At 44.4% G+C, this 18,866-nt stretch overlaps 1 protein-coding gene across 3 annotated transcripts in view; it reads left to right on the forward strand.

Moving 5' to 3' along the window:
* Positions 1–18,079, forward strand: part of LOC118922101 (procathepsin L) — a 197,188-nt gene extending 179,109 nt beyond the window's left edge. The window contains exons 1-8 of one of the 3 annotated variants that reach the window (XM_036904449.2): positions 11,981–12,099; positions 13,167–13,298; positions 13,593–13,715; positions 13,814–13,960; positions 14,154–14,378; positions 14,817–14,982; positions 15,600–15,714; positions 16,476–18,079. In XM_036904449.2, coding sequence (XP_036760344.1) covers positions 13,176–13,298; positions 13,593–13,715; positions 13,814–13,960; positions 14,154–14,378; positions 14,817–14,982; positions 15,600–15,714; positions 16,476–16,536 — 960 coding nt within the window. In that variant the 5' untranslated portion in view covers positions 11,981–12,099; positions 13,167–13,175 and the 3' untranslated portion in view covers positions 16,537–18,079. Of the gene's footprint in view, positions 1–11,980; positions 12,100–13,165; positions 13,299–13,592; positions 13,716–13,813; positions 13,961–14,153; positions 14,379–14,816; positions 14,983–15,599; positions 15,715–16,475 lie in introns of those variants that run through there. The other 2 variants (XM_036904448.2, XM_057498472.1) reach the window with 2 other exon arrangements.
* Positions 18,080–18,866: the final 787 nt, after the last annotated feature.

The following is an 18,866-nucleotide window of genomic DNA, read 5'->3' on the forward strand; positions in this document are numbered from 1 at the left end:
AGACAACAAGATGGCCACAGTTCATGAGGTTCCTGCTTCACTTCCTGGAGATTAGCTGCGAGCCCGCGCGCGCCAACAAGAAAGCCCGCGCGCGCCAAGAGATACTCTTCTCCCCCTCCTTCCCCATTATCATATGCCAATCAGAATGTAACTCGCTGCGCCATCCCTGCTGTGCAGCCAATCCCCTGCTTACAAGTATCCTATGGCCCACTCTGCCCCTGAACATTAGTATATATGTACCCCCGTCTTACAATAAAATTTGAAGGCTTGATCAGAACATTGTCTTGCCTTCGCTCTTCTCTCGCCCCCATTTTCTTCCAGGTCAGATCCCCTTCGTCCCCACAAATAACTTGGTCCCGCTGGACGGGACACTGAGGTATGAAATACTACCTGTTAGGGGAAGCAACATTATGTAACTGTTGTTCCCAGCCTCTTCCGCCAAATGATTCATCAGTTTCATGGGGTCATATGTCAACATCATTATCCATGTCATCACCAATTAGCTTTTGCAGAGCACACAGGAATAATACTGCACGTGGTAGTTGACAGAATACAAGGAAGACAAAGAGTCCATTTACAAAGTAAACTGTTGGAACTGTGCATTTGAATATGAAACACAGAACAAACATACCTGTAAGTTCTAGTGTACCTGGGTCATGCATGGTAGAATAAACTCACTGAAACTCACCATTGAGTTTCCTAAAGATTTATGTTTCCAAAGGGGATGGAGCAGAGTGTATATCCACATGAAAGATACTGAGAAAGGCCCTCTGTCTCTCAGAATGAGACTAAAGCTTTGGGAGACTTTTGTTAACCACTGAGTCAAAATCTCCAGAATCCTTTTACAATGCCCCTGACCAGTGAATATCAAGTCTCTAAAGATTTGGGGAATTTGAAAATTCCAAGGAAGAGACAGTAGTTAAGAGATGAGGATTTTGGAGAGTTCCATAATGAAATTCTGGAACAAACAAACAAAAAAATACACTTAAAATTATCATAGGAGGACTTTTATGCAAATATTTTCCATTTAATAGCTTGAAACAGAGATGTTAGGTGGGCACTGGGGCTGAACCAAAACACTTGTTTCACCCTTCTGATTTCAAATCATTCTTTGCTGCTGTACATTCTCTTCAGTTCCATCTTGTATTAAGCAGAGGAAGAATACAAAGAAAAACTGAGCAGCAAAATCCACTTGTGCCTGTCTGAGAAGCACTCATAAGCTCTCTACTAGACTAAAGAGCATAACTCCAGATTAGGTGTGTGCTTTGGTGCGCAGCCAATCCACCGATTGGAAAGCAAAACATATTTTCCCCCAGGTCCCAAGTGCTTGATGATTAGGTACTGAGGCTGGTACAGGATAGCCCACTTACCTGGGGTGAGGCTGAAGCGATGCTATGTTGATGGAACCCCATAGAACCTGAACTCAAGATCTCCCAGGGAAGCCAGGCACACATCTGTCTCAGGGCAGTAGATTAAGGCTGCCCTTCTCCCAGTACAGGACAGTGAGGGACGGTGGGCCCTCCCCAGCACTGTGACATGACAGTACAGCCTAGGAAAGGGGAGTTCTGGGGTGGCATTGAGGCACTGTCTAGGGATGAGTAGGGCTGGAGTGATGTCTGTCCCAGGAGGTTTCCTTCACCCTTTGCTCCTCAAGTCCCACAGATGGTCCAGCACCCCTTGCCTCCAAGGATGTGGAAATGGCTGCTGTGGAGAATGCACATCCTGTGGAGGTTTTTTGAGTGCTTAAGGTGGTAACAAGGCAGAATGGGATAAAAGCAACAGCCCCTCTTCCGTCCCTTGCTATGTTCTAGGGCACAGGACTGAAAGGAGGCTTGGCTGCAGGTCAGAGCAAACCCAGGCTTTGGTCTTGCAGGGGCTCTGGTCCCAGGTCTGGGTGCACAGGCTCAGAGACAATAAGCAGGGCAGGGCTGTGACTGTGAGCCTGGGAAACCACCCCCCAAGGTGGGTGCCAAGAGGCAGGGGTGGAAGCAGATGCTCTGTCCTGCCCTTTCCCTTCCAAGTCCCCTCGGTCCCACAAAGGCACCATGAGAAATGACCAGCATGTGGTCCTCCACAGCAAGCTGGGAGGGGGAAGGGAGGGGCACCTCCAGCGATGGCAGGAGAGAGAAAGCATGGCAACACCTATGGCCCTCGGTTGTTCCAAGTGGGCCATTTGGTGAAAAAGACACTCAAGAAGCTTTAGAAAAAATAAAATCACCTTCCGTATTATTCACTGACTTTTAAAAAATGTGCTTCTATATATTTATAACGAAAAGATGAATGACCCAATAGAAAATGGGCAAAGGACACAATCTATTTTAGAAGAAATACAAATAACCAATATGAAATTATAACAAAATACACCAGTTATCAAAGATGTAAATCTCAGAAGCATTGTGCTAAGTGAAAGAAGCCAGACACAAGAGACTGTATGAGTCCCTGTGTATGAAATCCTAATAAAGGCAAAGCTGTAGTGACAGAGAGCAGTGCAGTGATTGCCAGGGGCTGGGCCTGGGGCAGGGAGGCATGACAAAGGGGCTGGAGGGGACTCCTGTGGGTGATGGAAATGTTCTAGCTCAGGATTGTGGTGGTGCTGGTTACACGACCGGACACATTTGTCAAAACTCATGGACCTGCACACTTACATTTGGTGAATTTCACTGGATGTAAATGATACCCCCATAAAGCTGACAATAAAAAAGACTTTAAAGCCTAATTGTGATGCATGGAAACTCGTAATTCTAGACATTTTGTCCTTAGAAACCATCTGGGCCAACTCCTTCCTTTTATATTCTGTAAGTGAGGAACCAGAGATTCAGAATGAAATCACTTGTCCAAAAGGTAACAGCCTGTTAGTGGCCGAGCCTCACCCTAGCACCCAATCTTCACTGTTCCTTTCCGTCCTGCCCCCCTTCCCAGCCAGGAGGGCAGTAAACATACAAAATCATCACAGGAGTCACAGGCACCAAAACTCCTTTGCAGATACTCAGTACTTGCAGTTGTTAACACATACCCATGTGTAAGGCCAGAGAGGCAGACACAGCAAGACATAGGTACTAAGAGACTTATGGCCAGGAATTAGTTGATGTCACTGTGGGATGGGTTCTGCACCCATTCTGTGAAAGTGAACATGTTCCCCCCTGAGAAACAACTCCAAGGCAGTGACAGAGTTTTGGTTAAATCTTCAAAGGCTGCACCATTCTACCACTACCTGTCCTCGCTAATCAGAATACCAGCTCTGTTTTCACCGTTAAGACGAGGGACCTATAAAAGTTAACAATGAGGTCACCACAGGGATTCACTGTGCTGGCAGCCTCAGGGCTGAGTCAAGGGTGCAGTGAGATGCGCCGTTCATTGAGACCAGCCAGCAGGTCCCAAGAGGCGGAGCTAGTGCAGAGCCAGGGGGCAGCAGAAGGGCCCTGTGGTCAGGGCAGAAACAGCTGAATCAACCAAGCACATTTGCCCCTTGATGAAGAGCATAGGTAGCCTTGGTTGGAAAGCCCTTATTTAATGTCATTCAGGACTTCTCTTTTTCCTGATGAAATCTGGAGAAGAGCTGGCTGCTGTACTTTCTGAAACTCCCTCTGTAAGGAGGAAGGGATCTCCATACAGAAACCTTACCACTTGGAACCCGTAAGATGAGAAGCTGCCAAGATTGTTAGGTTGGAAGAAAGGAGGCACAAGTCTGTACATCATGCACATGGATTCGTGCTCCAGTGGTGTAAGCTCCCCAGCTCAGGGGATGCACCAGTGTTTGTGCATCATTGATTCCTTGGTACAGGGTCTGATATAAAGGGGACTCAGTAAGGACTCATAGAATGAATGAATGACAAAATACCATGTCCTGAATCTCACCATTGTGCTGTCAATATCCCAAGCCCCCTGCCCCTCCCACTCCAACACCTTATACAGACTCCCCCAGGAGGAATAGAGTGGACACCACTTGCAAAGGGAGCACTGGAGCCACCCCCAGGCCCCCAGATCTGGCTGAGGGGCTGGGGGTAATGGTCAGGCCAGTCACTCGTGTCACTCTGGACTCCGGCTGGGCATTCATCTCAGTGTCATGAGAATGAGGCCTAAACCCCTCAAGACCCTCATCTCACACTTACCACGTTTCCTCAAATGGAATCAGAAGCATATTTTACAATTTTAACATCCTTCCTAGAGTATTTTAAATCCACCATAGGTCCAAGTTAATCCCTAGAGGCAGTAGCTTCCTAGGACAATGAGGTGAAAAATAGAAGAAATCTGTGGAGGACCATTCTGAATGGGAAAGATGCCAGCTCCATGGTTATGGTGATTGAGGGATCAAGTTACAAACTTCTCTAATGCCTCACAGTAGGATTCTAGGTGAATGGTAGCAGCAATCAATATGATCTATTCGCAGTATCTCAATGGCCACAGGAGTCACAGCAAAGTTAGTGCACTGTTGGGTTGAATGTCATTTCTCAAGGATATGTCAACTTTCATTGGAAAACTTCTGTACATGGCTTCTTTTTTTTAAAATTTTTATTAAGCAGTCACTGTCCATCAGTGTAGTAAGATGCCACAGATTCACTATATGCCTTCTCTGTGCTGCACTGTTCTCCCCGTGATCCCCCACACCATGTGTACTAAACATGATACCCCTCAATCTCCTTCTCCACCCGCCCTCCCACACACCTCCCCTTTGGTAACGACTAGTTCCTTCTTGGAGTCTCTGAGTCTGCTGCTATTTTTTCCCTTCATTTTTGCTTTGTTATGATACTCCACAAATGAGGGAAATCATTTGGCACTTGCCTTTCTCTGCTTGGCTTATTTCACTGAGCATAATGTCCTCCAGCTCCATCCATGTTGTTGCAAATGGTAGGATTTCTTTCTTTCTTATGGCTAAATAGTATTCCATTGTGTATATGTACCACTTCTTCTTTATCCATTCATCTACTGATGGACACTTAGGTTGCTTCCACATCTTGGCTATTGTAAAAAGTGCTGCAATAAACATAGGGGTGCATATGTCTTTTTGACTCTGAGAAGTTGTATTATTTGGGTAAATTCCAAGGAATGGGATTCCTGGGTCAAATGGTATTTCTATTTTGTTTTTTGAGGAACCTCCATATTGCTTTCCACAATGGTTGAACTAGCTTTCATTCCCACCAGCAGTGTAGGAGGGTTCCCCTTTCTGCATCCTCACCAGCATTTGTTGTTCTTAGTCTTTTTGACACTGGCCATCCTTACTGGTGTGAGGTGATATCTCATTGTGGTTTTAATTTGCATTTCCCTGATGATTACTGATGGGGAGCATCTTTTCATGTGTCTGTTGGCCATCTGAATTTCTTCTTTGGAGAACTGTCTCTTCATATCCCCTGCCCATTTGTTAATTGGGTTATTTGCTTTTTGAGTGTTGAGGTGTGTTAAGTTCTTTATATATTTTGGATATTAACCCCTTGTTGGATATGTCATTTACAAATATATTCTCCCATACTGTAGGCTGCCTTTTTGTTCTGTTGATGGGTGTCCTTTGTGTACATGGCTTCTTATATCAACACATGTGTTATCTGACTTAATTTTAGTACACCCTTATGAGATATTACTATTATCCACATTTTATAGTGAATTAAACCAGAGCTAGGAGAGGGTGTTTTCTGCACAAAGTTTATGCCTACCAAAGATGAGATAGGAGAATCTCTATCCTAAAGCCAGTGTGACTGGGTGGTAATTGGGTCAAGAGGTATTGAAACTGTTGTCTTCATTGATGTGTCATTTTCCCACTGAGTAGTTTGATGCAAACAGGACTGTAACATAGAAAAGTTTTAAAAGAGAAACTTTCAGATATTCTGTAATTTGGGTTATCAAAGCTCAGTGTTTCTGGCAAAGCATTCCTATTTCTCAACTTTCTTTTCCACCTCAATCAAACTAATAAAAAGGAAGAAAAGAAAACATAAATCACTTTTTATTGCTTCTCCAATCAAAGGAAAAACCAAAGAACTGAAAAAAACAACTGAAAGTTGAGACAAGTCCACAATTTTCTTCTCTTTCATCAGGGTGGGAAATGATCGTATCACCCATGTCCGGATGGCAGCTCCCCACTGTGCTTGGACCATGGGTTTGAATGCCTGTTGGGTGACATACCTAGATGCTCAGAGGCTCCCCAGGGGATGATGCAACAATATAGCATCAAGTGGCCTCAATACGCTAGCACTGCTGGCGACCACTAGACTGAACATTTGGTTAAGATGAGTCTTCCCCCCATTTTCATTTTTACCATTTCTGTCATGCACCTCAAAGTATTTCTCTTTCTCAATGTCCCTCTAGGGACCTCCTAGGAAAAGGGCAGCAAAAAAGGATCAGGCAGGCAATGGTAGCCATCTGGTCTGCCATCCCATGGGGCCATCCACGGGATTCCTTGCACTGCCTTGGTGGACTCTAGCATATTTCTAGAATCTACCAGGACACTGAGGAGGCAGTGGTGAGGCCTTAGGGGACCCTTGCTGATTAGTACCTGGTTTGGGGTTTGTAAGGAATGAGGTAGGTCTAAGCAACCTACCTATGGCATTTCTAAGCATTTCAAGGACAGTGAGGAGGGTCTAGGAGTTCTGTGCTGTGGGAGCAAGAGAAGGTCCCCAAGTCCACCTGAAACCCCCTGAGCTCTGGCCCAAGTACCAGGGTTCCCAGGGAGTTGTAGCCAAACTGGCAATTCTTCTGCTCTTAGCCCAATAATCAGCCCTATAATACCTGAGGTTGGCACTGAGGTACTGTCGTTGGAGCTGGGCTGAGATTGATGCTCAATCTGACCTTTAGTTATGACAGATAAGGTGCAGAAGTTTTGCCTCTTAGAAGTGGTCAAAGAAACACCCATGGGACACAGGGAAAATGCCCTTCTGGAAGCTGGTGGGGCAGGAAGATGCGAGGCCTAGCCTGGGGCAGGCAGCACACCTTCCCTGTGGCTCACATCTTTCAGCAAGACACCAGGTGAACCAGCATTGAAGTGGGGAGCCTGGCTCTGGGGAGAGTCTGTGCTTTATCTCACAGTGGCCTCAGGGCCCACATTTCACTTCTCCCAGTTCCTCTGGCACCTGGAGTCCAGTTTGCCAAGTAAGTGATGGTGGCTGGGGAGGGATGAGGACCAAGTCCCCAGAGATTGGCTTCCTTTCTAAGCCCTGCTGTCCTGCCCCACCCACATTTATGTTATGCTTCACTTTACAGAGGAACCTGGCAGCACCTGATTCTGTATACCCACTGCCATGCACAGCCTCATCTGTTACGGCATACAGTAGCACCCATCTCCTGCGGCACTGGCTCTCAAAGTGGGTGTCCCAGAGTGTCAGCAACAGTGGGGAGCTAGTTAGAAAAGCAAATTCAGGAAGCCCATCCCAGACTCACTGAATCAGAAATGCAGAGGACGGAGGTCAGCAGTCCGTTTTCTCAAGCCCTGCAGGTGATTCTGATGCTCAAGGGTGAGAACCATGGTCACAGGGGTGTTGTGGACAGTGAGTGAGGAGTGTGTGGTGTGCTCAGGACACCAACGTGTTATTTAGCTGTTAGTGTTATCGCCATCATCACCACCACCATCACCATCACCATCATCACAGGAATCCTTTCTAATAATGCTTTAGTCTCCAGGAGCACTGAGTAGTCACAGATGGGGATACTTTTCCTTGGAACGACCCCCTGTTCCACATACATATATGTATGTAAGCTGACTGACTCTCTTAACAGCACAAACGTCTTCTTGACCATTTATCATCATGACACAGGGCGTCAGGGGGAAAAATGTAAGAACCTACATTAGTAAGGGAAGACTTTGTTAATAGGGACAATTGCAATAAAAGATGCTCAAAGCCTAGATTGGAAATGTCTCAGGGAAGGAGTGGGGTGAGCAAAGCTTTTATGTGCAGAGACCATGGAATAGGTGGCTGTGCAGAGTGTGTGTGTGTTGGTGGGGGGTAATGAAAACTGCCATGTGGGAGTCTTGAAACTTTAAAAACTGTGTCAAACATTGCAGTAACAAGCGAGTCAAGGCAGGAACACTTGGCTGTAGTTAGGGACATGAGCAAAGAAGTTACAGATGGGAAGTTCACATAGATTTCAGGGCTTAACTGTCCTGCTTCAGCCAGCCTAAAGATAATGTTAATGTTAAACAACCGAATTTTGATCAGCGTTGTCAAGAAACTGATTTTTACCTATGGCATGCATAGTACGTTAAACTATGGCACCCAACCATATCAGGTTTTAATTCCTGGAACCTATAAATGTGATCTTCTATAGCAAAGATGCTGCAAAGTTGATTAAATTAAGGATTATGAGATGGAGAGACTACCCTGGATTATCTGGGTGGGCCCTAAAAGCAAACACAAGTTATAAGACAGAGGTGGAGGGAAACTTGACACAGACAGAAGAGGAGGTGCAATGCAGCCAGGGAGGCCGTGATTGGAATGATGCAGGTGCAAATCAAACCAGGAGCGCCTGGAACCCCCAGCAGTTGGGAGAGGAGAGGGGCAGGTTCTTCCCCAGAGCCTACAGAGGGAGCACAGCCCTGTCACCTGGTTTTCAGCCCAAGTAACACTGACTTTGGATTTCCGACCACCGTAACTGAGAGAGAATAAATTCTGGTGGTTTTAAGCCACCAAGTTTGTGGGAAGCAGCTATAGCAAACTATTACACCTTGTTTCATGAAAAGACTGTTTTTCAGAATTTGTTTTTCAAGTTCTATGAGGTTATCTCCTCTGGCATCCAAAAGATTTCATGGATTATACTTTTAAGGGTGGGTGGGGAAAAAAGTCCCACAAGGTCAACTCCTTTGTTATTTACTGCACCAAATGCTTTGCCGTGATCTCATTTAAGTATATTGGTCCTGGCTCTGCTCATAGGCTGTAAAATCAAGATTACTGTAGTTAACCTCACTTTTAAATGGAAAGGCTGAGCTTCAGAAAGCTGTTAGTAAAGGTAAAAGTAGAGTGTGTCTAAGTAAATGCACAAACTACCCAGGAAAGGATAGTGAGCACAAAGTAAGGGTTTAATTCTTGGTGACTGATTTACTCAACAAATTGGCAGACTGTTTAACCCATTAGGAAAAGCAAGGTTACAGCAACTCAGAAAAATGTTATTTCAAAATAAGTGGCTTCATATGAACATCTAATCATAAACAAGCTCTTTTCCATGACATCATAAATGGTAATACATCACTGTACAATTGGGCAGTTGTCTGGAGAATGTTTTCTAAGGGTAACTCTTGGTTCAGTGGATTTCAACAAACTGGAGGAGGCTGTTATATTAGGAAGAGGTGTACAGTGACCTCAGGGTCTCAATACCACCACACAGGATTTATTCATTTCCCTACAGTTTAAAACTTCCAGATGTGGTAATTAATTTATCCTGTTTTACTAGTGAGCAAAAGAAATCTAGACAGATGCACACTGGAGTACAATTTCACAGAGACTGCATTTTAAACAGGAATTGGGAAGTTCTGCCAACAGCATTTATCAAAGGCAGAGCTATTAAATCTGACCGTTTTAATAATTAGCACTCATCTAAGTTATTTTGCAAAGAAATGGGAATAGAAAGAGAGAGTACAGTGGTTAGCAGTAACACATTTCTCAAAATGCATTACTTAACAGATTATGTATAAGTCGATGTCATGAATCGGAGCAATATCTTCCACTCTCTTGCTAACTGGCTTCCTCCTCTCTCTCTCCTGAATTTACTTATTTCTTGATTTAATTGTAGGTTTTGAGCAAATTTGCTATAGAGTCCATTTTTTTCCTCCACTGCTTGTATCACATTCCAAGAAACAAAGGGGATGCCATTCACCTGCCACACTGCCTTTTGTCAGGCTATTATTGCCTAAGGTGCGGTGTTAATGTGGTAGCAGGTTTTTCCTTCCTGCGCTGTGGCCCAAGGGCCAGTGTAAAACCCATGTGTTAGAATAATTTAGACTTCTTGTGGCAGACTGAGTAAACAAAAGGACAATGGCCAGACTTTATGTGACATCAGAACTCTGCCCCACAGAAGAAATCTCTGCGGAGCCACCTCAGAACAGTGCCTTGGTGAACGGCTACCAACTTACTTTTGCCTCTATGTGGCTTAACCTCTACGTGGCCTAACAGAAGCTTCCCTTTTTTCTTATAAAGCTTTTCCTCATCCTATCTTTGAATTGTCTCCCTTGTTATGGCAAGTGGTTCTTCTGTAAGTGGTCTTCGTTACTTCACCTGTGAATGACGCTGGTGTTGACCACAATTATTTATTTAAAAAATTTTTTATTCTTTTTTTTTTGGTATCAATCTACAATTACATGAGGAACATTATGGTTACTAGACTCACCCCATCGCCAAGTTCCCCGCACATACCCCATTGCAGTCACTGTCCATCAGCATAGTAAGATGCTGTAGAATCACTACTTGTCTTTCTGTGTTGTACAGCTGTCCTGTGACCCCCCTACATTATACATGCTAATCATAATGCCACCTTCTCCCCCCAACCCCTTATCCCTCCCTTCCCATCCATCCTCCCCAGTCCCTTTCGCTTTGGTAACTGTTAGTCCATTCTTGGATTCTGTGAGTCTGCTCACAATGATTTATTTTTAAAAAACAAGTGAAACAGAACTCCAGCCATATGCAACAAATATACTTTTATAACTGCATGAGAACTTCAGGCCCCTAGTTGTGTTTGTGAGGTAAGGGATTCTACTTTAGCCATGAAATGAAATTTTTAATAAATTGATTAAAAAAAATTTTGTCTGTGCTTCTTTGAAGATTATCAATTTAATTTTAACTACGACTTTACAAACTGACATGCACTATGACTCCATTTTTGTGTGCATTTGTGTGTATGTATATAATGGTGTGTGAATACATAAACACATATATATACGTAAAGGCATATATATAAAGATATGCCTGGAAAAGAGTTATGGGGGAAGGTACTAAGGGTGTTTTCTTATTTCCTTTAAAAAACTTTTAGAAACGTTTCTGAAGACAAGTAGTGACTCTGTGGCATCTTACTACACTGATGGACAGTGACTGCAATGGGGCATGGGAGGGGGGGACTTGACAATATGGGTGAATGTAGTAACCAGAATGTTTCTCATGTGAAACCTTCATAAGAGTGTATATCAATGATACCTTAATAAAAAAATTATGCTAAAAAAACGTTTCTGAATTAATTTTCTTAAATCTTTACATATATTTTTTCATCTAGAACATTTCTTCAAATTGCATATGTAACCTAAACCCTGACATTGTTACTAATGTACATTTCTTATTTCTCAAGAGAAGCGGCTTGGATACAGAGGAAGGTATGATTCATAATGCACAAAGTAGGGAAAATAAAAGCAGTTTCCACCCTTCTCAACTGCTGTCCTTTTTATTACGTCAAATTTTCCTGTAAATAACTCGTTTCTGAGGGTAGGAGAAATGACTCCCTGACTGGGGAGACAGGAAAGGAGCATCACAAGGTGCCACCCCTTTCCTGACGCCACCCAGCCCGGCCCCTTTCCTTCCCAGGATTTGGGCCATGTCGCGACCCCAGTTGGGGGGAGGTCTCTCCACCCCACATTCCTCCACGACGCACCGCACCCCATTCTGAAACAGCAAGAGCACCTCTGCCAGGGCCTCTGCACTCCTCCCGCGCCCGCCTTTCCTGAGGACGAACAGAAATCGCTAGACCAGATCCCGCTGGTCTCAGCGCTCCAGGGACCTTAAGCAAAAAACTCAGGGCCTGGAGGACTCGGGGTGATGCGGAAAACCCCTGGGCGCCTCGCTTAATCCTCTCCCTTAACCGTCACCCAGCGCGCATACCGGATAATCCCCAGGGAGGTGCGGAACCCTGCTCGGCGATGTCCGGGCCCCCGCTGACCTCCCCGGGTACTCCGAGGCAGCCAGACCAGCCCGGAACTAGCTGGAACCCAGCCTTGTCACGCACTGGGAGTCACGTGCGCGGACGCCCCGCCCACAGGCTGGATCAGCCAATCCTCGCACGGGCCGGTTGTGGGGGCGGGGCCGGCGGGCCGAATCTCGACCTTAAAGGTTGAGTCAGGAGCAACTGGATCAGAACTTGAGGCTCTCTGCCGTTGGAGCGTGTCGTGACCTGAAGTGCGCGTGCGCAGCTGTGGCCACCGCAGGTCAGCGGCCGGGACTAGGGTCGCAGCGCGCTGGGGAAAGGGAATGGAGGAGGGGACCCATCCAGGGACACCGGCAAGGGGGCGGGCACGACCCTGGGAATGAGAGCTTCTGCCCTCCGGCAGTTGGCGAGGCTGGGTCGGCACAGCCTGGAGCCCTGCCAGCCTTGAGGTGGGCAGCGGGGGGTGGGGGAGGCGGTGCGGGAACCCAACACAACGGTCCTTGGCGGTGCCCAAGCGGGTCAGCGTCTGGGCCGCGGCGGGCAGGGGACCGGGCCTGGCTGGACGTGACAGTCTGAGCCCCGCACCCGGGACTGCGGGCCCAGCGCTCCCTGCGCCGCCATCAACATCCTCTGGAAGAGGAGGGCGGGGAGCGGGAGGCATGCCAGCGGCCTGGACGGTGCTCTGGGCCCCGGGAGAGCCTGGCCTTGCTCGGGCGCGGGGTGTGTGGACCCCTTTCGTGCCAAGCGACCGCTCTCCCGCTTTGGGGGAGTGAGCCGGGTGTTGGTGGCAGAGGCTTCCTCTGGGGAGCCTTTTCAGAAAGGTTTCAATTCAAGAACTGTAGCTCCAAAGGCATGTAGGGGTTGGTAACTGTGGGTCCCCCCCTGCTTTACCTTAATGAGAAGAAAGGTGGAAGGTGACTGACTGCCCAACTCCTGGAAACCCCTGCCCTCCTGGGAACCAGGTATCCTGATAAATAACTTGCTGGGTCGTTTCAGTACCTACAGTAAATAACCTGGACCAACAGTTCCCTGGTTTCCTAAGATTCTGACCCATAAATTACCCTGCGACCTTTATCAAAACCTAAATTATCATTGCACTATTACAGTGAAGTCTGTCAATTCCTAGAGCACTTGTCAGCCCGTTTTTCATTTTGATGTCTGAATCAGATCTCTGCTGTTTGGTAAGTCCTTGGCCTGTTTCTTCACAACTCACATCCTTGCCTTCCACAGACCTTTCCTAAATATTTGGGAAGGTAATTTAAATGTTTTTACTCTAGCATCTCAGGAGAAAGTAGGGTGTCTTAGAAGGATTAGTCTAATCAGATACTCATTTCATTTCCTTTCTTAGGTTTTGAAACATGCATCCTTCACTCCTGACTGTCCTGTGCTTGGGAATCGCCTCGGCTGTTCCACAACTTGATCAAAGCTTAGATGCACAGTGGTCCCAGTGGAGGGCAACACACAAGAAACTCTATGGCAAGGTTGGTAACATCTGAAACTGTGCAGAGGGACCCTGCCGAGAGTGGTCAGTTCTGTTGGGAGTTTATAGCAGAGAGGAGCTTCTGAGGGCCTCTCACCAAGGTAGTAACCATGGCACACATTGCTGAGCAGAATGTAGGGTACATCCCGTTGTGTAGACACTGGAGATCAGCTCCCAGAAGTATGAGGCCATCCTGGCCATGGTTTCTCTTCCATTGTGCCTGAAAATCCACTTGGTGAGGATGGGTTGAGTTTTAAGTAGAAATAAAGCTAATTGGTTATGTATTTACCTGTAGAATGAAGAAGGATGGAGGAGAGCAGTGTGGGAGAAGAACCTGAAAATGATTGAACTGCACAATCGGGAATACAGCTTAGGGAAACACGGCTTCACAATGGCAATGAATGCCTTTGGAGACATGGTGAGTGTGGCATGGATGGCTGTACGTTAGGTGCTTCTTCTCCTCAGTACTTTAACGAAATAACCTTGCTTTTTCAACATTTTATTTTACTTTTAAAGACCAATGAAGAATTCAGGCAAGTAATGAATGGCTTTAAAAACTTGAGACACAAGAAGGGGAAAGTGTTCCATGAACTTCCCTTTCTTGAAGTCCCCAAATCTGTGGATTGGAGAGAGAGAGGCTATGTAACGCCGGTGAAGAATCAGGTAGGACAGCATTCGTGTTCAGATCTTCTATCTCAAGTAGGAAAGCCAGATGGGAATTGGCATCCATGCTTTAGTAGACTGTGGAATGACATGCAGTTTGCTAATGTATTTTTGTTTTGTTTAAGAGTGTTCAGGTATATGGGTTGTCAGTCTTTGTATTTGTCTCGGAAACAGGTAACTTTTTTTATTTCAGGGTCAGTGTGGTTCTTGCTGGGCTTTTAGTGCAACTGGTGCCCTGGAGGGACAGATGTTCCGCAAAACTGGTAAACTTGTTCCACTGAGTGAGCAGAATCTGGTGGACTGTTCTCGGTCTCAAGGCAATGAGGGCTGCAACGGTGGCCTAATGGACAATGCCTTCCAGTACGTTAAGGATAATGGAGGCCTGGACTCAGAGAAATCCTATCCATACCTTGCAAGGGTAAATGAGGCTCCTTATCTTGTAATTCCAGCTCTGCTTTCAAAGTTAATTTTCAGAGATAACAGGCACCTTATTCAGCATTCACATTCTTTGCTAACTGCCAGAACTGTCATTGTGAATTACCAGCTTTTGCAAAGTTAGCAGTATAGCTGTTCTTACTTCTGTGGAACATGGAGACTATATCAACATTCTGCATATAATGCAGATTTCTCCGTGGTGAAAAGTGTCTTATGGACATCCCCAAGGGGTCTCATTGAAGAAACATCTGCTAATTTTTCCATTTCAAACCAACCAAAAGTATTTTGCTTTCTGGGCTGCTTTTTAACGAAGTTCTTGGAAATCATTAAGCTGCAAACTGCTGTTTTGTGGACTTGGAACTCATGTTCCCCAGGAAGTGGATGGTGCCCATCAAGTTTCTTTCCCATTTGCCTTTAAAAGGACACAGATGCCTGTAACTACAAGCCCGAGTTTGCTGCCGCCAATGACACTGGCTTTGTGGACATCCCTCAGCGGGAGAAGGCCCTCATGAAGGCCGTGGCGGCAGTGGGGCCCATCTCTGTTGCCATCGATGCTGGCCATGAGTCGTTCCAGTTCTATAAAGCAGGTAGACATGTTTGTCTCCTTACTGTAGAAATTCAGGCAGTCAGAACTGGAAACCACCACCATGACTGAGTTTCCAGTGTGAGGTCCTGCTTCCCAGGACTGTAGAATTTTGAGTGTGTGCATTTAATACAGTGAGTTTCCATTTAACATTATACTTTAAGCATTTTCTCATAACAAACTCTTCATGAATATTTCTAAGTGGCTATGTAATCCTAGAACCTAATTTATGTGACTATTTTCCAATTGTTGGGCCTTTTTTCCCAAAAATTTTTATTGGAATTAGTCTAAGTATTTTTTTGTTTTGTCCTGTTTCCTCAGTTGGCATTCTTAGAAAGGATTATGCTAATTAATACCAGTAAATATGAGTGATCCTTGACAAATAGATCTTACTACTAGAAATCTTTTAAGTAGAAAATATCTTGGATTTAGTTGATTTCTTGTGAGTTGTTTGACTTTTTTCTTTTTATCATATATTTTGGCAAATATTTACATCTTATTTGGAACTTATGATATCACACTGAATTTTGAGATGCTTCTCCTAACTGTGGTTGTCAGGGCGGGTTACTGTCACATGTCAGTTGGAGTTTCTCACCCCAACTTGGAATTTTACTCTGCCAGGCATTTATTATGATCCGCAGTGTAGCAGCAAAGACCTGGATCACGGCGTCCTGCTGGTTGGCTATGGCTTTGAAGAAGCAGATTCAAATAACAAATTCTGGCTTGTCAAGAACAGGTATAAAACTACAAATGTTATATTTTAAATTGAAAAGGGGTTTTCATTTGGAATCAGTATTTGGTTTCAAGTCAAACAGCTCACTTTTGAAGTCCCAGAAATCTTTCTCCCACTTAGAGTGAGCACAGAAGTACTGATGTTTGATTATATGATTCTGTAGCAGGCTTGTTGGGGTTATTAAGTATTTGTAACATTGCATTTCCAAATTCTGAAAATTTTCTTAATTCAGAAACACATCTGGCCCCAAGGATTTCAGATAAAGGATTTTGCACCTGTGGTGTTAAGGGCTGGTTTCCTTTTTCTGTCTTGGATTTTTCAACAAGTCATATAGTTCACAGAAGCATCTGCCTCCACTGATTCTTTAAGTCTGAAAGATTGTCCAAGAGCTCATGGCCTGTGCATCCTTCATGTTACCACATGGTGCCCTGGCTTTGCATTCTGCTTCTCAGCTCTCAGAGGCCTTGAGGGTTGTTGGGATCAATTCTCAAGCTAAAGTTATTTGCTTGAGATGAGGTTGTAAGCCTGTAGATAGACTGCTGCATTAGAATCCCAGTTCTGCTCACTTTCCTATCTTAAAAAGTTAAGGTAAGCACTCACAGGATTTAAGATTATGTCAATTAAGATTTTATGTTAAGGACCATCTTAACATTTAACATAAATATATGTAATAGAATAGTGCCTGATACATGGTAAACCCTGTTTTAAGTATAAGTTGTTATTATTAATGAAGCTAATGTTACTTGAGTCTTTGTTTAAAACAGAAAACATGCTCTTCTTCCAGCTGGGGGCCGGAATGGGGCTGGAATGGCTACGTTAAAATAGCCAAAGACCAGAACAATCACTGTGGAATCGCCACAGCAGCAAGCTATCCCACTGTGTAAGCTGATGGCAGTGATAATGCAGGACTTGAGGACAGCGTATCCAGACAAATTTCATCATAAAACTGACTAGACCCTTATTGTGTAAGATAAAACCCTTGAGTCATTGAGGATCCAAGCTGTGATTTGCATTTTGACATTTTTATAAGGGTAAAATGTTACCACTACTTTAATTACTATTATATAAATAGCTTTATAATGTTCAAGTCTCATTACTTAATGCTAAATATTTGAATTTTCATTTTTTAAAAGGATATATAAAAAACTACCTTTTAAAATAAATTTTAATTCAGTGTGTAAAGATGGAACTTCTTTCTATATTTATAATGCATTAATGTTTTGTGTAGTTGGGAAGTGCAATTAGGCTATAAAGATGTAACTGAATGTGCCAATGGTGGATTAGGAAAAGGACGCTGGGTGGCCCTCTTGATCTTCCAGTTATAACTATGCAGATTCTATGTCAGCTACCTGTTGACCGTGTTGACCCAATCCTTGAAGCCAGCCAAATGTGACACCCAGTCTGGAAGGGCAAAGGTAAATTGTCTTAATAAAAACAAATTCACCCTTAGAAAAGTGATTACATATACAGATTGTTAGATTTTAGATAACTAGAAAAGGAGGGCCTCCTCCTTTGACTCAGGATGTTTCTAACTTAGTCATGTTATGTGCGGAAAGCCTCAGAGCCTGTTACCAAAGCAGTTGCTGAAATCACTGTGTGGACCACATGACTACTTGGCAGCTGGAAAGGACAAGGCCCCAGTGGACTGCAGGCATTAGTCTTTGTTCTGCCAAGTCTCTGATGGCATTCCACATAACTTTCAGGAAAAGCCTCCTTTATTACCTGGTGTTAACAAATGTAAATGTAATGGCTGTGATTAATAAATATCAGGTGCTTGGTAGAAACTGGAGAAATGTGTTCAAGGTCTACGAGAGATGAGGGTTGGCTTCAAAAATAGTTCTCTGGCCTTGAAAATGGGTGACAGATCTTTAGGCCAAATTTGGGTTTACCTAATCTCTGAGCTAAAAATTAACTTGAAGGGAACAGAACAGCCTAATAAGCATATGGTTGCACAGGTAGTAAATACAATTCATACATTTGCATATTTAAAAGACAGGAAGGAAAAATGCCAAACTGCTGGGTGATTTATAGATGATTATTTTCTTTAACCTGTTAAAATGTAAAAACACACCTACATTCTGCAGGCTAAAAAATCATGTGTGCATGTGTTTAAAAATCTCATGTTTCCAAAGTATAAAGAATAAACTGGTGAAATGTTTAATGTAGCTATAATCCTTGTGAAGGGAATGACATGGTGGACAGCTGGAGCCTTCTGTCCCACAAAGCTTCATTTACAGTTGGCCACCTTTGGTCCGTATTCCAGCCTGCCAATCAAAGGACTAGAGCTACCCTTCTAACCTTGAGCTACAATATTGAATTTGGAATCTCTGTTTAATTGGCCCATTTCAATAAATTCAGTCTGATCTAACTTTATGTCCCTTCTACTTAACTCTGCACCCTTAATATCCTTTCCTATTCATATTCCCCAAATTTGGGTCTGTATGTCTTGGAAGAGTCATGCCCATCTCATGGAATGTAGTGCACTTCCTTATGAGCCACACTTGGTACCTCACCTCTTAGAGCCCACTGTGGCAAGTGTGGATCAGTTGCAGAAGCAGAGAGGGTTCGTAGGGGCGCATCCTGAGAAGGAGTGTCTTGGGAGGAAACTACCTCAGGGGAGCCATTTGTCTGCATTGCTCATGCAAAGAGAGTTAACCTCAGGTGGAAGGCCTGCCCCTCCAGACAAGACTCGACGGACTTAGGGTGTCAACATCCCCAGATTCATCAGGATGTGCCTGTGAGCCCCCATTCTGAAGTTCAGACCTTCTTCAATCCCTCACTTTTACGTAAAGCCTGTGAGATTGGGAATTCGGTTTGCATTGTAATTCATCCATTTGTATGAGACATTGAGTTTGGTTTTCAGAAATCTTAGCTCTGTGGCTACAAGTGAAAAGAATTTCTTAAAGGGCAGATAAAACTTAAGGGTCCCTTTTGTGGCACTTGAGTAGGAGTTCCAAGAGCTGAGCTCATCTTTTCCTTTCATTTTGTCCAGTGCAGTTATAAGCAAACAGCCAATCTCATTAGTTTGGCCAAAATGCTCTAATGTATCAAATACATGGTCACTCAGAACTTTGCCCTTCAGAAGTGTCTGATAAGGAGCATCCATTGGTAATACAAGCATGTCTCCATTGCCACCTAATGCCATGGGCTATCAG

Source organism: Manis pentadactyla, chromosome 3 (assembly GCF_030020395.1).
Source record: "Manis pentadactyla isolate mManPen7 chromosome 3, mManPen7.hap1, whole genome shotgun sequence".
Lineage (NCBI taxonomy): Eukaryota > Metazoa > Chordata > Mammalia > Pholidota > Manidae > Manis > Manis pentadactyla.